Source organism: Balaenoptera physalus (assembly GCF_965194825.1).
Source record: "Balaenoptera physalus genome assembly, chromosome: 7".
Taxonomy (NCBI): Eukaryota; Metazoa; Chordata; class Mammalia; order Artiodactyla; family Balaenopteridae; genus Balaenoptera; species Balaenoptera physalus.
Genome location: NC_138886.1, coordinates 927,198 through 950,590, shown reverse-complemented (window position 1 = coordinate 950,590; position 23,393 = coordinate 927,198). Strand labels below are relative to the sequence as shown.

At 62.9% G+C, this 23,393-nt stretch overlaps 1 protein-coding gene across 5 annotated transcripts; it reads left to right on the top strand.

Annotated features, from left to right (window-relative positions):
- Window positions 1-972: 972 nt before the first annotated feature.
- On the top strand, window positions 973-21,551 carry TRAF2 (TNF receptor associated factor 2). Of its 5 annotated transcripts, none has more exons than XM_082469535.1 (11): window positions 973-1,071; window positions 8,054-8,270; window positions 8,728-8,806; window positions 8,970-9,068; window positions 13,207-13,368; window positions 14,091-14,165; window positions 15,734-15,808; window positions 17,268-17,609; window positions 18,116-18,293; window positions 18,836-18,984; window positions 19,636-21,551. In XM_082469535.1, the coding sequence occupies exons 2-11, from the start codon at window positions 8,083-8,085 to the stop codon at window positions 19,852-19,854; spliced, it is 1,566 nt and encodes a 521-aa protein (XP_082325661.1). In that variant the 5' UTR covers window positions 973-1,071; window positions 8,054-8,082; the 3' UTR covers window positions 19,855-21,551. The 5 variants fall into 5 exon arrangements, with proteins under 5 accessions (XP_082325661.1, XP_082325663.1, XP_082325662.1 ...); XM_082469537.1 differs by having other exon boundaries at window positions 992-1,067; XM_082469536.1 differs by having other exon boundaries at window positions 1,012-1,032.
- Window positions 21,552-23,393: the final 1,842 nt, after the last annotated feature.

Here is a 23,393-nt window from a genome sequence, read left to right as displayed (position 1 = left end):
CCTGGAGCGGGGGCGCCCACTGTGCTGTGTGACCTGGGTAAGGAATCTTGCCTCTCGTAACCTTTCCTCTTCTGCAAAATGGGGAGAGTCGTCCCCATTTCCGGGTGCTGGTATCAGATGAGACCCTGTTCTCAGGTATTTAGAAAGCCGTATTCCACAGGAGAGAATCCAGATTGTCCCCACTCTCCTTTAGCAGATGAGAAACGTCTTGTCCTCAGGTCACACACTTAGCGGCAGTGTGCTGCCCCTTTTTTCTGGTCAAGAGCACCGCTTCCTTTCTAAATATTTCCACTCGTGTGTGTCCATGTGCCATAGGCTGTGCGTATTGTTTCGTTTGGTGGTGAAATTCACATAAGATAAAATTCACCGTTTAAACCATTTTAACGCTTACAATTCAGTGTCACTTGTACTTTGTAATGTCGGGCAACCGTCGCCACCACCTAGATCTAGAACATTTCACTACTCCGAAAGGAGACCTCGCAAGCCTTCCTACCCTTTAGGTGAGCGGCGTCTGTTTGTACTTTTTCTCATAAATGTAACCCACACTGGGGTCCAGCCCTGCGCTGGGTATCGCCGTGGTGTCCTGCGCCTGGAGCTAACCCTCTGCGGGAAGCGCGTAACACACCCTCGCAGGAGAGAACCGCGGCAGCGCAGACAGACTCTACCTCGAAAGAGTCCGCGGGCGACTTAAGTACCCTAGCCGCGTCAGCTCCGCCCAATCGGCGCCCGCTGCGGCTCCCTGCGCGCTTCTGGTAGGCTGTTGTGTCAGTCAGTCAGGAGTGAGGGCCCGAGGCGGGAGGGGCGGGGGAGAAAGCTGGCCAATCGGTGCCCGCTGTGGCTCTCTGCGGGCACTTGGTAGGCTTTTGTGTCAGTCCGTCAGGAGGGAGGGCCCGAGGCAGGGGGCGGGGGAGAAAGCTGACCAATCGGCGCCCTGTGTGGCTCCTGCGCGCTCCTGGTAGGTCCCCACATCAGTCCATCAGGCGGGCTCGGGGGCGGGGCAGCGGCGGCGGCGGCGGCGGCGGCGGCAGGCGGGCAGGCGGGCAGGCAGTTCCGGGCGCGCGGCGGAGGTTGGTGAGTCGCGCCGCGGGGGTTGCGGTCGGGGGTCGGGGTCGAGGTCGAGGGGCGGGGGCGGCGGGGCGCGCGGCGCCAGGAGGCCCGGCGGGGGGCACGGCCGCCGCCGCGCGCGGGTCTGAGGGGATTTCTCGGAGCCGGAAACTGAAAGTCGGAGCGGGCCCCTCACAGGAAAGTTCGCGAACGGCGGGGCGTCCACGGCGGCCGGCCCGGGTCCGCGCGGGGTCCACGCCCCCCGAGCCGCCCCCGAGCCTCGGCTGCGGCCCGCGGCGCCCCACCCCTTCTTGCCCCCGAGGGGCTTCCTGCCCCGCTCGGGGTCCGGACGGGCTCCGCGGGCGGCCTGGACCTCGGGGGTCGCCGCTTGTCGCTTGCTGCCCCGGGCCCTCTCCCCGTGCCCCCGACCCCCCTGAGCTTGGGCCTTGTCCGACGGTGACACCGAGCCCCGAGGTGGATGGGGAGGATGCAGGGGTCTAGGGAGCTGCCGGGGCGGACGGAGCCTGGCGTGGGGACTCACAAAACTGCTGTGTGTGCGGGGCCAGACGCTCCCTGGAGGCAGAGCGGGCTCCTCGTGGACCGGACGGTGGGGACGGGGGAGAGCTGGGGACAGCTGCGCCTGTGACAGCAGCCGCTCCGCCCGGCCTTGAATCTAGCAGAGCAGGGGGCGTGCCAGGCCTGACGCCGGGCCCTGCGTGACTCAGGGGCCACATGTCCCCGGCGAGGACGGCAGCGTTTAGCAACTCAGTTACTGGCTTTAGGTGGAGGTCCCAAGCAGCCCAGAATTGTTGTTTGAGTTTTTTTTAACAGCTTTATTGCAGTGTAGTTTACGGACCGCAGAACTCACTGTTGCTTGAATTTCAAACAAACAAAATCGTAAGCAGTGCTTTTTTGAAAGCCTTTTCTGAGGAGCAGAAGCTTTCAGTGCTTTCAGCAGTAGCATCTTAACACACTCGAGCGGCCGCTCTCTCTGATTCCAGGCCCCAGCCTGGCCGGTCCCCAACCTCAGCCCCACGCCTGGGGACACAGCCCAGCCCCCGTGAGGCTGCAGCTCCCAGAGGCCGGAGCCGTGAGTTGGGCCTCTGTGCTCTCTGGTCCTTTGGCCTGGGACAGCCCTGAGCGCACCTCCTGACACACCCAGGCCGCGCCGTGGGCCCTTCCGGTGTCCCCCCTGCGTCCCAGACCTCTGCCACCTGAGGTGGCATTGTGCCCTGTGGCCCTGGCCTGCTGGCTGCATCGGTAGTGGCGCTGCCCAGTCTCCCCAGCTCCACGCGTGATGCACAGCAGGAGCCTGGAAACATCCATGCGGAGCGACAGATAGAGTGAAGGTCACGTGTGTACATCACTGGCTCGCTCACTCTGGGGAGACAAACACGCATGTCCTTCCTCTGGGGACCTGAAGAAATGGGTTGTTTCAACAGTGGTCGTAAACTGCGGACTAGAGCGCAGAATTTACAGCCATCGCTTGGTGCTGGAGAAAATGTTTTCTCCGGGAAGAAAAGGCCTTCTGACTTAGTTCTGAGCCAGGTGTGGGCCCCCCTCTGGCAGTGGGAGATGCCAGCCCGCCCGCCCGCATGGCCAGCACACCAGCGCGGACCGGGCACGGTCCAGCAGGTGGGTTTCCACCGCAGGGCAGCGCACACTTGGGCAAGGGGAGGAAGGTCCAGAGAAGAAAACCCAGAAAAAATGACCCACAGGTTCCACAGGTCATGCCGAGAATGGGGCGCACGCCTTCCGTCTGTTCCTGAGTCCCCACCTGGGCTTGATGCCGTGCCCCCCCTGCGTCCTGGGCCTGCTCCTTCACGGAGATGGGTGAGGACCGCTCCCTCAAGGCCTGGGTTGTGTTAGCAGAGGAAGGACGTGTCCCCGTTCCACAGTGCGGCTGAGCCTCGGGGGGTGAGGGGGGCAGGCTCCGCGGAAGCTGTCCCCTGGCTCCGGGCGGGACCAGAGTGGCCACCGCGTTCCCTGCAGGACCAGCAGGCGGTGGAGATGGCGTTTGGGGCAGGTGTTCCTGGGGACTGGCTGTGATTTAGGGAGGCGAGTACACAGCAGCGGTGGGGGTAGGAGGTGAGTAGTGGAGGTGACTACAGTGCGGGCTCCAGGATTGGGGTGCCCTGCTTTGTGGCGGGGTGGCGCCCGGCGGGGCCAGTGGTGTGGCACGGAGGAAGGGTCAGACACAGGGGTATAGGAGCCAGTGGCCGGCGGGAGCCTTGGGAGCAGGGAGGGCACCCCCGCACCCCCCCATGGGCCCGGGTCCCTCCTCCCTGCCTCCAGGCCCGCGATGCTGCCGGGCCGAGGAACGGTGCGGGGAGGCGAGGGTTGTTCAGGAAGCTGAGCAGCAGAGGCCCTGGAAGCCTGGGGGTCTGAGGGAGGAGCCCAAATCCCCAGCTCGTATTTAAGGGCCTCGGGAGGCTGCTGCGGTGAGTCAGGTCACAGTGGACGGTGGCCGGGCCCAGTGGTAGCAGTGTGGTCAGGTCCTGGATGTTTGTAGCAGGTAGAGCCAGTGGATTTCCTGGCCCGTTTGAGGTGGGCGTGAGGCGGGGCTGAGGCCTCAAAGGGGCAGAATCGCTGTGTCGTCATTGATCAACGTCTCCCTGTTGATGGCCCCAGTTTTTCATAAGAATCTGGGTGTGTTGATGGCACGAGTAGCTGCGAGTGGGCGCGGGCGGGAAGGGACGGCGCAGCGTTTGCTGTGTGCTTTAGTGTAAACGGTTGTTGGGCGCTAAGTTGGTACCAGACCACTTGGCATCACGTTGAGCTTGAACGAAGATGAAAGTAGTGTCAACGATAACGTTCACGTGGACCTGAGGTCCTGGGGGCCGCACTCGCACGCTGTGTGCGGTCACAGGTCCCTGAGAGTTGCTTCAGGAGGCTTGGACCTGGGGGGCCCAGCGTGGCACGCAGCAGGGGCAGCTGTCAGTGGAGCGTGGATTTGGGGGAGTTTGGTCCTTGCGTTGGGGCATCCCAGAGGGAAGCTCCTGGGTTGAACCCGTGTGTCTGCTGGCAACAGGTGGCCCCCAGCAGCCGAGTGCTCCGTCACCTGATGTGATGTTGGTTTGGGCAGCAACGTCCCTTCTGAGAATTAGTCCCTGAGCCCCACACACCGGGCTGAGGACGGAGGAGCCCAGCTGCCCAGCGGCCTCCGGCTCCGTCGGGGTCTCAGCTCTTTCCCTGGGTCCTCCTGCTCTGTACCCAGGCGGGACCTGGGCCTGGGAAGGGGGCCTGCAGCACACGAAATGGCAGAACAGCGGTGGGGTGCCAGGTGCCCCCCACTCTCCTGGGGCTGGGGAGGCAAGAGGGAGCTGCAACCCACCTGGGGGGGCTTCTTTTGTGTTAAAACCGGTTTTTGAGGTTATTCTGCCATTGTTAATATTATGAAGCAGGGTTGTTCTGGATAAACGTGCATGGGTGTACCATAATTAGGGATGTCACCATCTTTTTTTCGACTCTCCGGGAATAGAAACTCCGTCTCTTTCTTTTTAAAATGGGGTATACATACAGTAAAATGCACAAGTCCTAAATGTACAGCCAGATGCACCTGTGTACACGTATACAGTCATTCGTCGCCTTCCAGAAGCCCTCACGTCCCTCAGGCAACACTGACCCTCCCGCACGGAAGGCTTCTGTGTTTCGCTTCTCACAGGGTTTCTGACTCCAAATGTGTGGGTTTCCCCACACCAAGCAGTTCTGCCTTTCTAGATAGAGGCCGACGGGGCGTCCTGCAGTTTAATTCAGTTCTGACACTGGCCGCCTGGAGTTAGCACACACCCCTTGTGTTAAGGGTTTGGTCGCTCAAGGCTGCCCCCACCCCACTTCAGATGCCAGTGGGGAGGCGGGGCCTCCCATACTTCTCACTGACCGACTGTAAATTGAGGGTCCCCATGACCCCCTCCTTGGGGTCAGTAATTTGCTAGAAGGGCTCAGAGAAACATGCGTAACAGCCCACTGGGAGAGACACACAGGGCCAGGTACAGGGAGGGACGCGGAGCCTCCACGTCCCCCCTTCCCAGCACCTCCACATGTTCAACCCAGAAGCTCTCCAAACCCGGTCGGTCGTTTAGTGTTTTCACCGGGGCTCCATTCTGAAGGCAGGATTGATTGAATCACTGGTGATTAAGTCAATGGCCAGTGTCGCTGCCGCGGAGATGGGGGTGGTGGTGAAGGGGCTTCTGAGTAAACAAAGGTGCTCCTCTGTCCCCATGGCTCAGGAAGCCCCAGGGGTTCTGGGTGCTTTGTGCCAAGAACCGGGCCGAAGACCCAGCGTCTGCTTATCCCGGTTCCCAGCCCCAAGGGTAACTGCTGTTCTAACTTCTATCGTCGTGGGTTAGTTTCGCCTGTCCTCGAACTTCATGTAACTGGAATTATCCTGTAAATAATGTTTTGTATCTAGTAGAAATGCCGTTTCAACAAAATTCAAGTTTGTTGTATGAAGTTAGTGCGTTCACGTCTGGAGCATGTTTGGGGAGTGAATTAAGTGTGAGACCAGGGCCGGGCCGTGTGGGAATACTTGTTCACACTCCCAGGTGAGTCGTGTGAATGGATGTAGTTTCTTGTTTTTTACCACGTCGCCTGAAAGTCAGGTTTTGGAAAATAAACTGGAAGCTTGGAAGGACCAGTAGGGGGTTTTGGTTCCATATTGGAGGCTTGTAACATCTGACCCCTAAGTACAAAGGCTGCCGGTCGCCCAGCCCCCAGCCCCGTATGACTGCAGGTGGGTGGAGTGTGCGGCGCCAGGAGGGTCCGAAAGGGCCAGAGACTCGGAGTTTTCTTCTAATGTTTGGGCAGGTGGCACGGCAGCAGCGGGTGGCTCTCAGCGCTGAGTGTGGGCACGGCGCTTTAGAGTCTGTATATGTTTTCCATTACAGTTCTCGAGGGTTCAAGTGTATAACTGTGACTTGAATAAGACATTTAAGGCCTTAAGCACTGAGACCTCCTAGGGCGTGGCGGGGGCGCCCTCTGACCGCGTAGCTGCCGCCCCTCATGCCGCGCCAGGTAGCCGTGACCGCTGAGCGGGGAAGACGAGGCCCACTGTGTGTTGGGGCCTTTTTCCTCTTTACTGCTCAGAAAAGAGACCGTTTGTGGTTCTTTTATGTCCAACCGGAGTAAAGGTCCATGGATTAATAAAATGGGCTCAATCTGCCACAGAAGGTGTGGTCAGTCGGCCAAAAAGTGTTTCCCCCAGGCCGGCCACATTCGGGCGGAAAGTCATCGCAAAAGAAGAAAGTCTCTCCTGACAGGTCCCCTGGAGACTGTTTTTGAGATTGGCAACGAGAAAAGCGTCACCCTCATCCTCGCGCCTTGCACGAGCTTCATTTTTTATTTTGCTTTCTGGCCCTGCCTGTGTAAAACATGGCTGCAGTCATAGAGGTCTTTGCGTTTAATCTTGTTAATTTTGTTTGTCTATTTATTTATTTATGGCCGCGCTGCGGCTCCCGGGATCTTAGTTTCCCCAACCAGGGATTGAACCCGCGCCCTCGGCAATGAAGGTGCGGAGCCCTAACGACTGGACCGCCAGGGAATTCCCACATTTCATTTAACACCTTATAATGAATACAGAGTTTCGACCTAAAGAAGATGGTTTTTTTTTTTTTCTAGTTATATTCAAAAATAAAAACTCCTCTTTCTCATGTAGTTTGGAGCCATGATGTTTTAAACCATCAAGGTTACGAAATCAATTTAGTAGCATGACCAGAAAAAGAGGGAAGCTAGGAACGTGATCCCTGTCACGCGGGAGGGAGTGCACCTTCACGGGCCTGTGTTCCAGACGTGCACACGTGCGTGGCCGCCACAGCCTGACCTTGAGCTGCCCTGGCCCACACTGGGGGCGTATCCGTGAGCTCTTGGGACTTTTTGTTCACATCGTCCACCAAAAGGTTTTACTAATAAAGGCACCTCTCATGCTTGCACATCTGTGTTGTGAGGGCTTGAAGGAATGAGATCCCCCAGCTGTCGAATGGACAGATGGACCCTCCAGGGGCCAGGCCTGCCAGTGTGAGGAGAGCACGAGAGAGGCAGAGCTGTGCCCTCCTGAGGTGCCTGGGCACAGCGTCCCTTCTGTTGGTGGCTGGAGGCAAGAATGTCGGTTGTGAAACGTCCTGGGAGCTGCGGAGGGCCCTCCGAGTAAGGCCTCCTGTGTTACAGACCCCACAGCTGACTGAGAGTGGCTTTGCCCAGCAGCTAGGGGACGACACCGTCTGTGCTGTCCGCTCGGTGTCAGGCCAGCGCAGGACAGTGCACGTGGCCTCCTGTGCACGGTCGCTGCCCAAGCAGACACGCCCCCCCACCCACCCACCGGAAAGGGGCAGAGTTTCATAGCATCCTGACTTGACCATGCCCAGACCCCAGTGCAGACGGGGTGTGTGCTGGGGGCGTGCGGGGGCAGGGGGAGCTCTTTGGGGGTTTGCACAAAGGACTGGGGCGGCCTGCCGGGGTAGTGGACGATGAGCAGGTCTCTGAGCGCTGTGGGGGACCCTCCCCCCGCTCGCCCATCCCGGTTACCTTGCCTTGGCGGCCTTACCAAGGCCTGGTGGACGGCAGAGGGCAGCTCTGAAGTGAGGGGGACCCTGGCTGTGGGGACGGGAGCGGAGCAGCAGCTGCACACAGGCCGCACCCCCATCTTGGGGCTGAGGGTTGGTACGGCCGTCTCCTGGGCCTGCCCGGGGGCGTCGCCTGCCAGGCTGTCCTGTGTTCTAAGGACACATTCACACCTGGAGCCTTGGGGAGATGGCCAGGCGCAAGGATTGGGGTCCGCGATCACGGTCAGATGGGAGCCCGGCCAGCTGGCCTGGGAGCAGAGGCCCCGGCCGGGTGGCCACAAGGACAGCCCGCTGGGCCCAGGGCTGCGGCGGGTGTGCGGGTGCCCGCTGTCTCAGCCTTGGCCCCGCCTGCGCAGGGCTCCCCGGAGCGCTGACGTCCTCCCTCTCAGAGGTCCAAAGGCCCAGGCCTTGCGTGTCCCCGACCCGCCGTGACACGCTGTGTTCTCCCTTAGGGCTTGGCCTTGGTGGGGCTGCGGTGCTCATGGCTGCGGCCAGCGCGACCCCTCCCGGCTCTCTGGACCTGCTGCAGCCTGGCTTCTCCAAGACCCTCCTGGGGACCAAGCTAGAGGACAAGTACCTGTGCTCGGCCTGCAGGAACGTCCTGCGCAGGCCCTTCCAGGCTCAGTGTGGCCACCGCTACTGTTCCTTCTGCCTGAGCAGCATCCTGAGGTAGGGGCACCGGGAGCAGCCAGGAGCGGATGCGGATGCCCGCGTGGCCCAGGGCTGCTTTGGTGTGGGCTGAAGTCAAGCATCTCCTTAGAGTCTGTTTTCCCTGCTTCTCCTTGTCTCTGGTGGGAACCGGACAGTTTAAGATTGCCTGGAGGCTCCCGCTCCCTTTGTGCTGGGCGCCCGAGTCCCTGCGGGGTCGGGAGGTGGGGCCTCTGGCCCGTCAGGAGGACAGCGGCCCTTGGTCCTGGCATCTGTCTGCGCGGGTCGCGTTCAGGCGGGCCGGGGTTTGGGGCTGGGCTCCGAGTGTCTCGCACGGTGCGCCGTGTCCGCTGGCTGCCCCGGTGGCCGACGGAAGTTCCGGAGCCCGAGCCGTGGCGTGGGCCTGTGTTGGTGAGGCCGCGGGCCTCCCACCCTCCGCGGCGGGTTTCACAGTGCGGCCTCCCCCTCTCCCCACCAGCTCCGGGCCCCAGAACTGTGCCGCCTGCGTGAATGAGGGCATTTACGAGGAAGGCGTCTCTATCCTGGAGAGCAGCTCGGTGAGTGAGCCGTCCACGCTGACGGTGTCGAGGGGAGAAGGAACCTGGGAACGGCTGCGGGAGAGGCGCCCCGGTCCCGAGCCTCCCCCAAGGCTTGTGGTGTGGGGCGCCAGGCGGGTGGGCGGCTGGGAGGGGGCTTACCCGAGGGACGCTCTCTCCCCAGGCTTTCCCGGACAATGCTGCCCGCAGGGAGGTGGAGAGCCTGCCGGCCGTCTGTTCCAGCGAGGGCTGCACGTGGAAGGGGACCCTGAAGGAGTACGAGGTAGGGGCTGCCCTGCGCTGGCGGAAGCCCCTCCCGCAGAGCAGCTTCAAGCCCGCCTGACTCCCGCGGAAGGGGGTGCAGCTGCTGCTCCGGACGTGTCCACCTAGACTCTGGAGCCGGGGAGCCGGGCGTGTGGCCCGGGGTGGGGTGCCCACCCTGTCTGGGCTGTTTCCTGGTGTGTCCGTGGACGCGGTCCTGCGGCCGCGGTGCAGTGGCGGTGAGCAGCGGTGTGCGCGGGGACCCTGGTCCGGCCCTGAGAGTGCCGCGCAGGCAGGAAATTAGCTTTCTCGCCGACGGGACTTTGTTGTCTTTCCTCACTTTGGATAGTGCTGACTCTGGAAGACGCAGGAATAGCCTGCACGTCCGTTCTGGGGTCACAGGAAGGCATCTGGCCAGTGACAAGGGCAGTGGCTGGGTGCATATCTTGCCGGCCTGTCTCTGCCACGCGAGGCTGGCCTGTCGGGGTCCCTGTGTGCTGGGCCTCCGGCAGCTGAACCTGCGGCTGTGAGCCCGGCCGGACGCTCTTCCTGGTGATCAAACGCCCTTAAAAACTTACGTCTCCAAGGTACCTGCGCACAAGCGTTCCCAGCAGCCAAGTGTCCCCGACAGAGGGCGGGACACACAAGATGGGGGCTGGTCGTGCTGTGGAATAGTGTCCAGTCATGAAAGGAAGGGAACCCCGCCCCAGGCTACAGCGGGGACGGACCTTGGGGACATCACGCTGAGGCCACTCTCAATCAGCTTTGGGGTCTGAGTGAGATGAGCCCAGCAGAGGAGGACAGAACCTGCGGGACCAGCCCTGTGAGACAGGAGGTGGAGTGGAGGCTGCCCGGGCCGGGAGGTCGTGTGCAGTGGTGCAGAGTAACGGGCTGGGTCCTCAAGGTGGGGAGGCCTTGGTGCTGTCCCACGCGGCCCCGGCTGGCGAGGCTGGAGGGGCTGTTTGCGGGGGACCCGGCTCGCCTACGCCCAGGGCTGCCCAGGCCGCGGAGCAGCCTCCCTGCCGCGGGGTGGGCGCCGGGCTGCGACTGAGTCACGACACGGGGGGGAGCCCGTCGGCTCTGGAACAGGGGTCCTGGGTTCCTGGCGGGCTCCTCCCTCCGGCTCCCGTCCCGGGCGCTGCGTGGCGGCGTCCTCTGGTCCTCTTGACCGACTCGACTTCGTGGGCTTCAGGCTCTCGGTTGCGTTTTGCCAGAGGAGCAGCTTGGCCGTGTCCGGGGAGGAGCCAGTGGTCGGGTGGACGGAAGCTGGGCTTTCCTCTGACGGGCGCCTGGCCTGGAAGCGGAGGCCTCTCTGTGCCCTTCCGGGGAGCCGGACTGCAGTCCGTGGACAGAGGCCCCCGACGCCCAGGGGCCACCGTGGGGCGGGGGTGCAGGCAGGGGGTGCTGCCACCGGGCCCTGCTCGGCAGACGGGCCTGAGCTGTTGTTGCCCAGCGCTGTCCGGAGAGCCGGCCTCGGGGCAGGGTCTCTCCTGGGGGGGGGGTGGGGAGCCCCAGCAGGGAGTGCAGTGGGTACTCCGTGTCACCTTTTGAAGGGACCAAAGAGCCCTGGGGACAGGCGGGATAGCCCCAGCTCCCGAGTCCTCTGGGGTTTCTGCTGCCTCCAGGCCGCCGGTGCGGGTGGCGGCTTCGCAGGCCCCTGGCCGAGGGCCTGGGACCGCAGCCAGCCCGTGGGCCCTGCACCGGCCCTGCAGGCATGCGGGCTGGAAAGTCCCTGGCTGCACCCGGGGAGCTCAGGAAAGTCCCTGGGGGTTGGTCACGTGGGAGACGGGCACTGCTCTGGGTCTCTCGGCGCAGCCTTTGACGTAGGGTAAACCTGTCTCTAGCTGGGGTGAGACCCCACCTCGGGGCGCGGGCGGCCACCTTGCTGCAGCGGTGGCCCCGCGCCCAGCCTGGAGCCAAAACGTTTGCCCTTTGGGTTGCTCAAAATTGGGGCGGTGCTGGGAAATGCTGAGACCGCGGCTGAGCTCCTGAGAGTGTGGAAAGATGGGGAAAATCCTGGTCAGCCTTTGAATAAGTTTTTCCTTTGCAATGATGTCTAGTATTTTCTAAAAACTCAGTGAATTAAGACTCCAGTTCAGTTAGAAGGTGTTTGTGGAGTGGCTGCCAAGTACACGAGCCCTGGGGATTGCTCTTCTGGAAGCGAGAAGCAGGGGCTGCGTGGAAGGAACAGCAGGGAGGAGGGGCCTCGGGCTTCAGAGGAGGGGTCCGGGCGGCCCTGAGGGACGACCAGGTTACGGGGACATTTTGCAGCTGAAAGGTGAGCAGAGTCGGATGTGCTCGCGTGTCAGGGAATCCAAAGCTGAAATGCCTGAGTGTTTAGCTGGAACTCTGGTTGAATGAATACTGATTTCTCTGAGCCACCTGGTGGGAGTGGGAGCCGATGGAGCCCGTCCCAGCCTGTGAGGGTGCTGGTGCCCCTGCTCCAGGTACGGGCTTCGGGGGCACTGAATCCCGGGGGCGCCTGCTGAGTGGCGAGCGGTGTGGGGCCGGGTGGTCAGCGCTGGCCGCGCGCGACCCTCTCCAGTTGTCCGGTGGCCCCGGGGCTCACCCTTGAGCATTTTCTTTTGCTTTGAGCAGATCCAAGTGCCCTCTGGGTGCTGTCGTTCTTGTTTCACGGGTGTGGTTGTTTCCGAGGCTCCCCTGTGGCTCGGTGTGATGGTGTGTGCTGTGCGCAGTGTGGCCAGACCAGGGCCCTGTCTGGGGAAGCTGGGGGTGCCCTGGCGGTCGAGGGAAGTTCCTCCCGGGTGTGGCCGCCGTGGAGCCTTTGAGGAGCTGTCGCCGGAGCGGGAGCCCTCGGGGAAGGTGTCCCCTCTGCTCTGCTTCCTGTACCTAGTGGCGTCCTGCCCACCCGCACGGCCGGTCTGTGTCCTGGGGCCGGGCCTCTGCGGCAGCGTCCACGGAGCCCCGTCGGGTTGAGTGGGGTCACCGGGGAGGCTTGCTGAGAAGGCCGAGTTCCATCTGATGTGTGTCCCTGCGGGAGACGTGGAGCCCAGGGTCCTGTGAGGAGGCGGGAGTGCCACGGGCACCACGTCTGAAGTCTCCGCGCCCCGGCTGCTGGGAGAGTGCCACGCGTGCCGTGTCTCTGGGGTTCACCTGGCACCACTTCTCACTCCCCGAATGGTGAGCTTTGGCCCCGGCAGCCGAGCCTGCCACATGGGGTGGAGACTCGGCCGGCCTGTTCACTCGGCCTCGGACTGTGGGCCACGTGGAGACAGAGCCCGCGTGAGGCACCTCCTTCCTCAAGGTCACTGCGGCTGAGCTGCCCCAGCTTGTCAGGCGCCCAGCCTGAATCTTGGTGGAGGTGCTGACCCCACGGCGTGGATGTGCTCGGTGCCCAGGCTGCGTACTTACCAGGGGTTGATTTTGTGTGATGCGTATTTGATCACAGTTTTTAAAAAACAACAGCAAACAAACCATCATCTCCCGTTCTCTGCTTACCGGCCCACGGTCTGTGCCCCTTCCTGGCCGGCGTTTCCTGAGAACTGCGCACAGCTTCTGTCTGTCCCCTAGGCTCGTGGCCCCGTTTCCAGGTCCCACCCTTTCTCACCTCTTCAGCCACCGCCACCTCCGCTCAGCCCGCTGCCACGGCCGCCCCAGTGCTGCGCTGCTCAGGGCCACACCTGTCCGGGTCAGGCCCCCGCTCTGCGCAGTGAAGCGGCAGCTGCAGCTCGCCTGCCCTCCTCCCTCCGCGTCCCTCCCCGTGCTGCTGGCTTTACCGGGCCCCGCCTGACCCTTCGGAGGCCCAGGCTGGGACCCTGCCTCCCTGGCCACATCACCCTGCGTGTCCTCAGCTCCAGGAGGGCGGGGACGGGAGCTCTCAGCCTGGGCGTCGGGACGAGTGGGCACCTGCGTTTCCGTCTGCTTCTCGCTCTGGTCCCCACGGCGTCACTTCTCTGCCCTCCGTCCACTTAGAACCTGTTCCCGCAGCCCCTCTCACTGTCCCCTCTGTGTCCCGAGGGTGGGGTGCCGCCGGCTGGATCTGGGTCCTGATCTCTGCGCTGGAGCAGGGGTAGTGGGGCGAACGCGGTGGCCCCCGTGGCCCAGTGCCGAGAACGAACCCAGCCCGGGCCGCGGCCGGTGGGGCAGTGGCCCAGAACCCCACGGGCGCTCCGCCGACGCCTCGCTCCCTTCGTTGCCAGAGCTGCCACGAAGGACACTGCCCGTTCATGCTGACCGAGTGCCCGGCGTGTAAAGGCCCGGTGCGCCTGGGTGAGAAGGGGCACCACCTGGAGCACGAGTGCCCGGAGAGAAGCCTCAGCTGCCGGCACTGCAGGGCGCCCTGCTGCCTGGCTGACATGAAGGTGAGGGCACGCCCGGCGGGGTCGGGGGTGAGCTCACACGGGGGGACGGCAGCGTGCGGCCACATCCCCCTCGCTCGGCCAGCAGCCTCCCTGGGTTCACGCTGAACAGGCCCCGAACACCGTGTGGCTTTATCTGAAAGTTGTCGCGTGTTTGTGAAGGGCGGGCCACCTTCCCGTGGGTTACATCACGGCTGGAGCTTCTCAGGGTTCCTGAGATCACGAGCGAGCTCGGTGCCCACGTTTCCGGAATCTGTCCGTGTGGGTCACGTGGATCTGCTGGGTCGGGACGCAGACGCCCCCTGCTGTCTGCAGGTCTCTTCACCTTCCGCCTTTCCCTGTGGGCGTCTTTTTCTCTCTGCCGGCCGTCAGTCTGCATTTGGCTGGTCGGGTCCCTGCGGTGTTTTTCACGCCCGGGAAGCCCAGCTCTAGAGGCAGCCCAGGGCCCGAGACTTCGGGCGCCCACCCTGCGCATCTCGTCAGGGGTCTCGGAGGTGTTCTGGCCGCTTGGCTCCCCCGCCACCAGGAAGTCCGCCAGCCTGGCACCCGGGTGGCAGTACTCTCGGGGCGCTGGGGCGCTCCTGCTCCTGGTGTTACCCCAGCAGCTGCCGGTCGAGGGCAGGCCCTGAATCTGCAGACCTCCATGTCGCACGCCGTCTCAACCTCGGGGCTCAGGAGCGATGCTGGCCTGGCCCCAGCTCTGACGGCTGCCACGTCTCTTCCAGGCGCACCACCAGGTCTGCCCCAAGTTCCCTTTGACCTGCGAGGGCTGCGGCAAGAAGAAGATCACACGTGAGAAAGTAAGCACTCCCCTGGCGCCCCTGAGCGCTGACCAGCTTGGTGCTCAAAGGACAGGCCGCACCTCCGCTCTGGGGGGCGGGGTTCCCAGGGTGGGGTCGCGGGCTCCTCTTCCTGCCACCCCCCTCCCACTGCGCAGCCTTGCATCATCTGAGCCACTTGGCCACAGGGAGCGGGGATCTGGGCAGTTGGACTGTTTACCTGACGTGTGTGTTGATGGCTCTTCTCGCTGCGGGAGGTCTGTGTCCCTGAGGACGGGGCGGTGGCTTGTCTGTGCTCCTGCTGTGGCGATGGTTCCACAGGCAGGCCCCCAGGCCCGCCCTGGCTGTGCTGGGAGCTGACTTGGGGCGGCCAGGCGGGCTCCATGCTCTGGGAGGGAGGGCGCACGCTCACATGCCTGTGGGAAGCCTGCGCTTGGTCCCCGGGGAGGCAGCTACAGTTTGTTCGATGAGGCCCCTTTGTCTCTGTTTGAGCTTCTGAGGTTGCTCTTTGGAGATGACGCATCTCGTGGATTTGTCCAGCGGTTATAGTGCTCCAGGGCAAGAGCTGGGAAGAGTGATTCCGGAAGCTGGTGGGGCTCGGATCCCTCCCGAGCTGTCCTGGTCGCGCACGCCTCGCCCACACGATGGGTGAAGACAGCATCCAGGCTAGCTTAGGTGGCATTTCTCAAGTTGTGAGCGTGACCGAGAGCTTTTTGCCTGAATTTCACCTGCGTTTCTCTTCCTGGGGAGCATTTGTGACTCCCGTGCGTTTCTTGGCAGGGCATTTGTCCTCTTTTTTCTCTGTTTTTGGAGCTCTTTGTGTATCAGAGCTGTAAGTTGCAGTTATTTGTCCTTTTATTTTAGTTAATGGTATTTTTGGTTTGTTTTTGTTTTGAGGGGCACTTTTCAAGGTTTTTCTCATTGTTTCTGGATTTTGATCCAGAGTTGGGATTGTTTTCTGCTCCCAGGTACAGAGGAAGTTCTCTGTTTCCTGCAGGTGTAAGTCTGATTTCTCACGTTTTGGGTCCCTGGCAGCTGGAGGCCAGTGGCTGCCCCCGCCCCTCCCCCCACTTCAGGCAATGTCGGCCTGGCTGTGTCTCCCTCGGCCCAGGCACTGCCCGGCTCAGCGGGCCACCCTCTGGGCCTTGGGTTCTGCCCTGCTCTGAGTGTGGCGTGGGCCAGCGCCACGCCGGGTCAGCGCTGGGGCTCTGATCCCTGGTCAGGCTGGTGCTCCTCACTCCTGGCTCCGTTTGGAACCCAGGCTGTCGGCCCCCAGGCCCCAGGGCCTCAGACCGGCCTGTGAGGGAGGAGGTGGGCAGGGCTGCTCTCTGGGACGCAGAGGCCCACACACAGGACGGGCTCTGCGGGCAATTCCGGACGGCCCACGCGCCTCAAGCACACACGTGCACGCGTTTGCGTGTGTGCGCGAGGGTGCACTGCAGCTTTGGGAGCAGGTTGTTGGGTTTTGTCTGGCCCGAGCGTGCAGAGGCCAGTGGGGCGGGTGCGAGGGTCCTTTGATGAGACTGACCCAGTCGGTGCAGACGTGGCTGGAGCAGAGGAGGACCGGTGTCTGATGTCAGGCCTGTCAGTTTCAGGACCACGTGAGGACATGTGGCAGATGCCGAGTCCCCTGCAGGTTCCACGCCGTCGGCTGCCCCGAGATGGTGAGTCCAGGTCTGCGGCGGGACCGCCGGGAGCTCCTGGTTCCCAAGCAGAGGCCGGCGGATGTGACCGCGCCCTGCGGACACTGTCTCCACTCTACCTCCAATCTGGCCCTCAGGTGTCCCGGCTCTGTCCACTCGTCCCCCAGGTGATCCCTGGTGCCCGGCCTTGACCGCCCAGGTGCTGGGAACCCCCAGCGTGTCACAGCCCCCCGAGCTCTAGCGATGCCCCCTCTGCCCGTCCTCTCACCTCACCCAAAAAGCTCACCTTGCTCCACCTGGCTCTTCTGGCCAAAAGCCCAGTGGTCGTTCTGGACCCGCCTCCTGTCTCTCCCACCACGTCCAGTCTCCCAGAAGAGCCTCCATTCTGCCTGCAGAGGGGTCCTGGAGCCTCTCTGCCTCCCCGTCTCACCTCTGTGGCCTGCGTGGCCCTCCTGCGTGATCGCACCCTGGTCACTGGCCTGGCTGTCCTCCAGCACGCTGACTTTCCCCGGGCCCTGACCCACCTCCTGTCTGCCCGCCGCACCTGCCAGCTTCTGTGCGGCTCCCTCGGGCCTGGGCAGCTCCCTGCTCACATGGCCCTCGCCCTCCTTTCCCACCTGTTCTGTGCCCCCGAGGGCTGGGCGTGTGCAGGCCCTGCAAGCGGAGGCTGGCTCCATAGATACGGGCACACCAACCCTCTGCTCTCAGCGACACCCCAGCAGCATTTCCGGTGGCAGCAGTCCTGGCGGTGTTGTCACTTGGTGACTGGACGACACTTGGTCTCCGTGTCCTGCTTTGTTTTTTCTAACGAGGGTGAATGAGGGCAGCGCCCCTTCTGTTCACTTGGTTTGTGTGTGACATCCTGCTTCTGGGCAACGCGGGGCTGGTCATTTCCCGCTCAGGCCCAGAGATCCCTGGCGTGGGGGCCGTTAGAGGCCAGAGGAAGGGCCTAGGGCACACGCTGCCACGGCCTCTTCACGTCCCACTGAGGACGAGTGTCCTATTGACCCTGTGGATCCAGCCGGCCTCGGCCTAGCTTCTGGAAGCCTCAGGTGCCCGGCCATCCCAGGGCGCTCCAGGCACTGGACCTCACGCGGAGGTTCATCCCTTTCTTTCCATTTTAGGCTTTTTGAGGCTGTCTGACCCTCCAAACTCGTTGTGGAGCTTTGGAAGGGATGTGGCTGCAAAGCCAGATCTGTAGGGACTATTGAAGATGCGTTTTATCCCCCTCCCCCCGCCCAGCCGCGGCCGCTTCTTTTGCGGTGTTTCTCCCGTCACCTGAGTCACGGGTGAGTCACGTAGGGCGGTCTGTGATGCACAGACGTGGTTGAGTGCAGACAGCGGCAGACGCGGCGCTGGCAGGTGAGCGAGAGGGCAGGTCACCCTCGTGTTGCCGCCGCGCGCCGGGCGCCGGTGCTCCGTCGAGGTGTGCGGCCGCGGGGCCCCGCTGGGGCTGAGCGCGGGCGTCGTGCCTCGGCAGGTGGAGGGCGAGAGGCGGCAGGAGCACGAGGCGCAGCGGCTCCGGGAGCACCTGGCCCTGCTGCTGGGCGTCCTGCAGGCCGGGCCCCCCCCAGGCGACGGCCGCCCCCTCCTCGGCCAGGGCGAGCGGGGCTGGGGGGCCAGCACGCCAGGCCCCGGGGCAGCGCCCGCCACGGCGGCGGAGCTGCTGCAGCGGTGTGAGGCCCTGGAGCGGAAGACGGCCACCTTCGAGAACATCGTCTGCGTGCTGAACCGGGAGGTGGAGCGGGTGGCCATGACTGCCGAGGCGTGCGGCCGGCAGCACCGGCTGGACCAAGACAGGATCGAAGCCCTGAGTAATAAGGTTCGTGCCCGGGGTGCCCAGGCCTCGTCGGGCGGGTGCCAGGGGCTCAGGGGGCTGCAGAGCCAGGAGTTTGAGGGCAGCGCCTGCATTTCCAGCGGGCACTCGGCTCTCCGCGCTGTGCCTGAACAGAGCTCCTCTCTGAGCCCCTTCGCCGCAGGGTCCGACGCGAGGCTCAGAGAGGCCGAGGGTGGAGCCTCTTCTCCGATTGGGGGGCAGAGGTAGCCGTGGGGAACGTGCCTGGTGCTTCGTGCGAGTCCCACGAGCACGTTTCCTCCTGGGGTCGGGGGTCTCGTGGGCATGGAGCCCATCCGAGAGCAGCTGACCCAGCAAGGCTGAGGCACTGGGCACGGGGGCCGTCCTCCTGGAAACGGGGGGAGACAGGCGTGGGGGTCGTTTCATAGCACGTTCCTGCCAGACGGAAGCTGGTCTCTGTGGAGGCGGGTGAGCCCCAGGCCCCTCTGGCCCGGCGCCCCAGGGGCGCGTCCTGACGGGCCCCGTGCCCCCAGGTGCAGCAGCTGGAGAGGAGCATCGGCCTGAAGGACCTGGCCATGGCCGACCTGGAGCAGAAGGTCCACGAGATGGAGGCGTCCACCTTCGACGGGGTGTTCATCTGGAAGATCCCGGACTTCGCCAGGAAGCGCCAGGAAGCCGTGGCCGGCCGCACGCCCGCCATCTTCTCCCCAGGTGCTCTTCTGGAACTTGCCCTCCCCCTGAGCTGCTGCCACCCTGGGCCCCCACATCCCCGGGCTGGGGTCCGCCCCCTGCCGCGGCCGGGAGCCGCAGGGTCCCCCGGCGGAGCCTGCCCGGCAAGCCGGCTCGTCACCCCGCAGTCACCAGCCTCGTGTCAGGGTCACGTCTCGTTCCTTAAACGGCAGCCCTACCACGTCCGTGGTCACCCCTCTGCTCCCCGTTGGACATGAGGCTCGTCCAGCCGCAGCCCCTCTGCCCAGAGCCCCTGCCTGGTGCTCGAGCCTCAGTCCAGCCCCTGAGGTTCCTTCCCGGTGGGTAGCAGGGCCGGTGCAGGGTTGCATTTAGGGTCTCTTAAAAGTGCCGTGTCTGACGAGTGCTTCCATTTTCAAGAGAAGTCTGTTTGCACGAGCGGCTGACCGCGTGCCTGGAGGAGCACAGTCCCTCCTGTGCCCTCCACCCTGAGTGGCGTGTGTGTGTTTCCTGGGGAGGTGGCCGCGTGGGCTGAGCCCTGGGCGCTCACCAGCACCTCCCCACAGCCTTCTACACCAGCAGGTACGGCTACAAGATGTGTCTGCGCGCCTACCTGAACGGAGATGGCACCGGGCGCGGGACGCACCTGTCCCTCTTCTTCGTTCTGATGAAGGGCCCCCACGACGCCCTCCTGCGCTGGCCCTTCAACCAGAAGGTGCGCGAGGCCCTGCCCCGGCTGTGCTGGCGCGCGGGAGCCCCTGGGTGACAGGTGTCGGCGTCACCACGCCTCAGTGCTCGGGCAGTGTCCATTGTCTCCTGGGCCATGCCGCTGGTCAGCCACTCGGGACCAGCGGTTAGTGGTGGTGCTGCTTCAGAGAGTTTGTCGCAAGGAAGGAGGGCCGCCAGGGGGCCGTGATCTGAGGGCATGGCCCAACCCTTGGGAAGCCAGAGCCCACGCGGGGGAGGAATTGGAGACCCGGGCACTAGTCAGGACAGACGCCATGATGACGCTGGGCAGCCCCGTGGCCCTCGTGGAGGAGGTGGCATCACTGAGCGCAGGGCCGACTCGTGCTTCTCCCTGAGGGGTGCTGTTCCTGGGGGTGGGGACAGCTGCGTGAGCTCTTTGGTGAGAAAACGTCCCTTAGACAAGTGTTGTCAGAAAAAAGCACAAATGGACGTGGCGCGGGGTGCTGGGCTTCAGCCTCGGATCCTGGTGTCAGTGGACAGAAAACGCCAGGATGGGCACAGATGGACAGACCGGGCTGACCCGTGGTGGCCGTGCTCCCGGCACTCGACTGCAGACCGGGCTCCTGGCGGCTGGGCAGGCTGTGACTCACGTGCTGTCCCCTGGGCGCTCTCCTCCCAGGTGACCCTGATGTTGCTGGACCAGAACAACCGGGAGCACGTGATTGACGCGTTCAGGCCTGACGTGACCTCGTCCTCTTTCCAGAGGCCGGTCAGCGACATGAACATCGCGAGCGGCTGCCCGCTCTTCTGCCCCGTCTCCAAGATGGAGGCCAAGAATTCCTACGTGCGTGACGACGCCATCTTCATCAAGGCCATAGTGGACCTGACAGGGCTCTAGCTGCTGCTCACGAGCGGGGCCACCGCGCTGGGCGGGCACCTGCGAGCTCACAGGCAGGGGCCGCCTCCCAAGAAGGGGTTCAGCCCAAGGCCATCGGCGTGGGCTGTGGGCCGTGCAGGTGTGGAGCCCTCAGCCTGCAGCGGGGCGGCCGGGGCCACAGTGAGGAGCTGCTGGAGAGGAGGGACGGTCTCAGGCCCAGCTGCCGCTCCAGGGAGAGCCCTGCTGGGCTGGTCTGACCAGGCCGGCAGGTGGGGAGGGCGTCCTGTGTCCCCTGCCCTGTGGTGCGTGCAGGGCGCATGTCCAGCGCCGCCCCCCCCGCCCAGCTCCCGCAAGACACGTTGGCTTCCCTGTTGGGTGTGGAGAAGTCGCTGTTAAACCCTTGAATCTCTGCGGTGAGTGGTGTCCATCTGGCTCTCGTCCTGGCCATCAGTGACTCTGGCCGGGGCCTCCTGGCCTGCTGGCCTCCACGCCCCGTGTGTCGCCAGCTCCTTGAGCGGTTCCGTGGGCTCCCTGACACTGGAGGCTGGCTCGTGCGGGCCTCGGTGAAGCCAGCCATTCTCTCTTCTGCGATGTTACTAGCTGGGCAGCTCGTCGTCCCTCAGGCCTCCCCAGGGGCTGCCCTGGAGAGCAGGGCCACGTGCGTGCCCCCGATTCTGGGCCTGCCCCGCCCCTCCGTGCAGGGCCCCCGGGCCTGGAAGAGTGGCCGATGGCTTCGGCTGAGTTTGGGACCTGACAGGTGGCGTCTCCCCAGGACCAGGACTTGCCCGGCCTCCAGGTGTTTCCTCAACAGCGGCAGAGCCCGGGCAGCCTGAGCACAGGCTTGCACCTCGGCTGGACCCGGTCAGGGCCTCAGCCTGGGGGCTGCAGGATGGGCACGGCGTCCTGGCCGGCGGCTGGCCACACCCAGGTGCGCTAGTGAGCAGGACTGGGTGCTCAAGAGCCGGGGTTCTTCCAGAGAGCCTGTGACAACATCGTCACTTACTTTTCTATTTTGAGAAGTTAAAGAATTGAAAGACACAGAGAATAATAAGCTCCGTGTGTCCAGACTTAACAAATGTACACGTTTTGAACTACGTATTTTAATTAAAAAAAAAAACATTGCAGACAAGTTGAAGTCCTCCTGTTTCCTTTCCCTCTCACCACCTTCACTGGCCAAGGCACCGGCCTCATAGGTCTGGATCCTTTTCAGTTTTAATTTTTGTCTCTGTGTGTGGTCACCCACAAGCAAGGCTCGTGTCCCGAGTCCCCTGCAGACCCCTCTTCCCCTCCCCCAGGGAATGCCTGGTGTGCTGAGCACCGCACGGTGGGCCGGGCGCAGACACAGACGGTATCCCTCCTCCCCGTTCCTCGGGCACGTGCCTCCCCGCGCTGCCCTCCTGACCTGGACGGAGCATCCCCGCTGCTGCCCGTCCCATCCCGTCCAGCCTTTGCTGCTTGTGCGTGCAGGCTTGTTGCTCCTCCAGGGTCCTGCCTGCCGCCTGCCTGCCTGCCTACTGGGGTGTTGGTCCTGTTTTCCTCCTGGTCGGAGAGAGCTCCCAGTATTCCCGGAACCTGGCCCTGGAGCACGTGCGGGCTGTGTGTGCAGGTGTGTACAGAAATGGAGCGCTCGGACACGCTCGGGTCATGGACAGTGCCGCTGGCCACTTAGTCAAGAAGTCCCAGCCCCCCGCCCCCGCCGGGCTGACAAATACTGTTTTTTTCTGATGGTTTTTTTTTTTTTAATTAATTAATTTATTTATTTTTGGCTTCTTTGGGTCTTCATTGCTGCACGCCGGCTTTCTCTAGTTGCGGCGAGCGGGGGCTACTCTTCGTGGCAGTGTGCGGGCTTCTCGCTGCGGTGGCTTCTCTTGTTGCGGAGCACAGGCTCTAGGCGCGCGGGCTTCAGTAGTTGTGGCTCACGGGCTCTAGAGCGCTGGCTCAGTAGTTGTGGCACACGGGCTTAGTTGCTCCACAGCACGTGGGATCTTCCCGGACCAGGGCTTGAACCCGTGTCCCCTGCATTGGCAGGCAGTTCTTAACCACTGCGCCACCAGGGAAGCCCTCTTCTGATAGTTTTAAAGTTTTGTTTTTAACATACTGGGTTTTTACGTTTGAAGTTTGTCTATACGTGGTGTTTGTGTATGTGTTTCCATCAGGTCAGTTCAGGTTAAACCAAGTAGATTAGTGAGTTTGTTTCCTTACTCTTAAAATGAAACAGAACAGTAAAACGAGAGGCGTAGAAAGGTACTCTTCACCCACAAGGACAAAGAGCGGGAAGAAGGTGACAGCAGAAGGAAGACTTGAGCCCGCTGGGAAGGTGGGATGTGGGCACGGGAGTGGCTGCCCCGAGGTGCCCAGGGCCCGGAGCAGGCAGCGCTGGAAGGGCGTGGGCTCGGAGACTGCAGCGGGAGGGGTCTCCATCTGGGGGACTTGCCAGAGGAGCTCGGGACAGGTGCCCGCCCTGCGATGGAGCGAGGAGTGGACGTCTGCAGTCAGGACTGCAGGCGCCGGCCCTGCCCTCGAGGAGTGTGAGCTGCTGTGGGGTCACTTCTGCCAGGAAACCAGGGTTCCGGGGGGAAACTGAGCTCCAGAGGAGGAACCCGGGGGCGGGCCGCTGCCTTGTAACCTGGTTTAGGACGTTCCCGTCACCCGCCCCCTGCCCCTGGCAACCACTGACTCACCAGTCTCCACCAGTTTGCCTGTGCTGGACATTCGTATAAGCAGAGTCGCGCAACCTGGCCTTTGACGCCTGCTTCTTGGAGCATAAGGTTTTCAAGGTTCTGCAGCCTCAAGCTGAGTGAGCCCCCGGTGTGGTGGACGGACACACAGTGGTGGACTCGTGGGTGGGCCCGCCTTTGGCTGCTGTGAGCACGTGTACGAGTCTCAGCGTGGACGTGTGTTTCCCCCTCTCCTGGAAGATGCCTCCGAGGGAAGCTGTGGGGCGTGTGTTTAACTATGGGAGGAGCTGTCACGTTACCTTCCGAAGTGGCTGCACCATCTGGCCTTCCCACTGGGATGTGAGTTTTAATTTATGCCTTTATTTGACCTCCTACTCCCTTGCCTTCCATGTTATCTAGAATTTTAGTTCCATCTTATTTTTTCAACGCACAAAATAATCATCTAGAAACATCGAGTAGGGACTTCCCTGGTGGTCCAATGGTTAAGACTCTGCGCTTCCACTGAAGGGGGCACGACGAGTTCGATCCCTGGTTGGGGAACTAAGATCCCACATGCCATGCAGCGAGGCCAAAAAAAAAAAAAAAAGCTTCAAGTAGAGGGACAGCATCCTGTGTGCTGTCTGCTCACAGTTGACTTGTGCCCCCTTGTCTTCCTGTGTCTCAGGCTCGTTTTGTGATGCAGGCTGTGGTCCACGGTGGTGGCTGTTTCATGTGCACTTGAAAAGAACATGTCAGGGCTTCCCTGGTGGCGTGGTGGTTAAGAATCCGCCTGCCAATGCAGGGGACACGGGTTCGAGCCCTGGTCCGGGAAGATCCCACATGCTGGGAACAACTAAGCCCGTGAGCCACAACTACTGAACCCGCGTGCCGCAACTAATGAAG

What these genes read in the sequence shown, in the direction of transcription:
- TRAF2 (XM_082469535.1), top strand. Translation starts at nt 8,083, where the DNA reads ATGGCTGCGGCCAGCGCGACCCCTCCCGGCTCTCTGGACCTGCTGCAG. An exon ending in TGCCTGAGCAGCATCCTGAG is followed by an intron (nt 8,271 to 8,727) that starts GTAGGGGCACCG and finishes TCTCCCCACCAG; the next exon opens with CTCCGGGCCCCAGAACTGTG. An exon ending in AGAAGATCACACGTGAGAAA is followed by an intron (nt 14,166 to 15,733) that starts GTAAGCACTCCC and finishes CAGGCCTGTCAG; the next exon opens with TTTCAGGACCACGTGAGGAC.